The following is a 378-nucleotide window of genomic DNA, read 5'->3' on the forward strand; positions in this document are numbered from 1 at the left end:
AACAAGACAGACAGAACAAACTGCAGTGACAACATAAACTGGAAATTCAGACCAGATTTGGATCCTGCCCTTGAGATCCGGCAAGTGGGAATAGCCCAAGAGGGAAAATACACCTGTGAAGTAGTAACAACAGAAGGGAATTTCCACGAGATGTACCACCTGACCGTGCTGGGTAAGGGACTCCTTCCTCATTTTACAGTTTTACAAAGGACCGTGCCTGGGTCTGGACATACAAAGCTCCTCGCCCTGTGCACCAGGGGATGTACAGTCCAACACACTAACAGGATTTGGCATATGCCTCTGGTTATCCTGGAGAATCAATCATTAACACACTAATTTAAGAGAACTAAAGCATGTGAGAGTAACGCTTCCAAGCGC

General features: G+C 46.3%; 1 protein-coding gene across 1 annotated transcript; it reads left to right on the forward strand.

Annotated features, from left to right (window-relative positions):
* Nucleotides 1–75: 75 nt before the first annotated feature.
* LOC104500663 (cell surface glycoprotein CD200 receptor 1-B-like) lies at nucleotides 76–172 on the forward strand (the record flags this gene model as incomplete). Its single annotated transcript, XM_010144343.1, has 1 exon — nucleotides 76–172. A coding segment is annotated over one exon (97 nt), but the record flags the coding sequence as incomplete, so codon positions are not given.
* Nucleotides 173–378: the final 206 nt, after the last annotated feature.

Source organism: Buceros rhinoceros, unplaced genomic scaffold (genome assembly GCF_000710305.1).
Source record: "Buceros rhinoceros silvestris isolate BGI_N320 unplaced genomic scaffold, ASM71030v1 C12193740, whole genome shotgun sequence".
NCBI lineage: Eukaryota > Metazoa > Chordata > Aves > Bucerotiformes > Bucerotidae > Buceros > Buceros rhinoceros.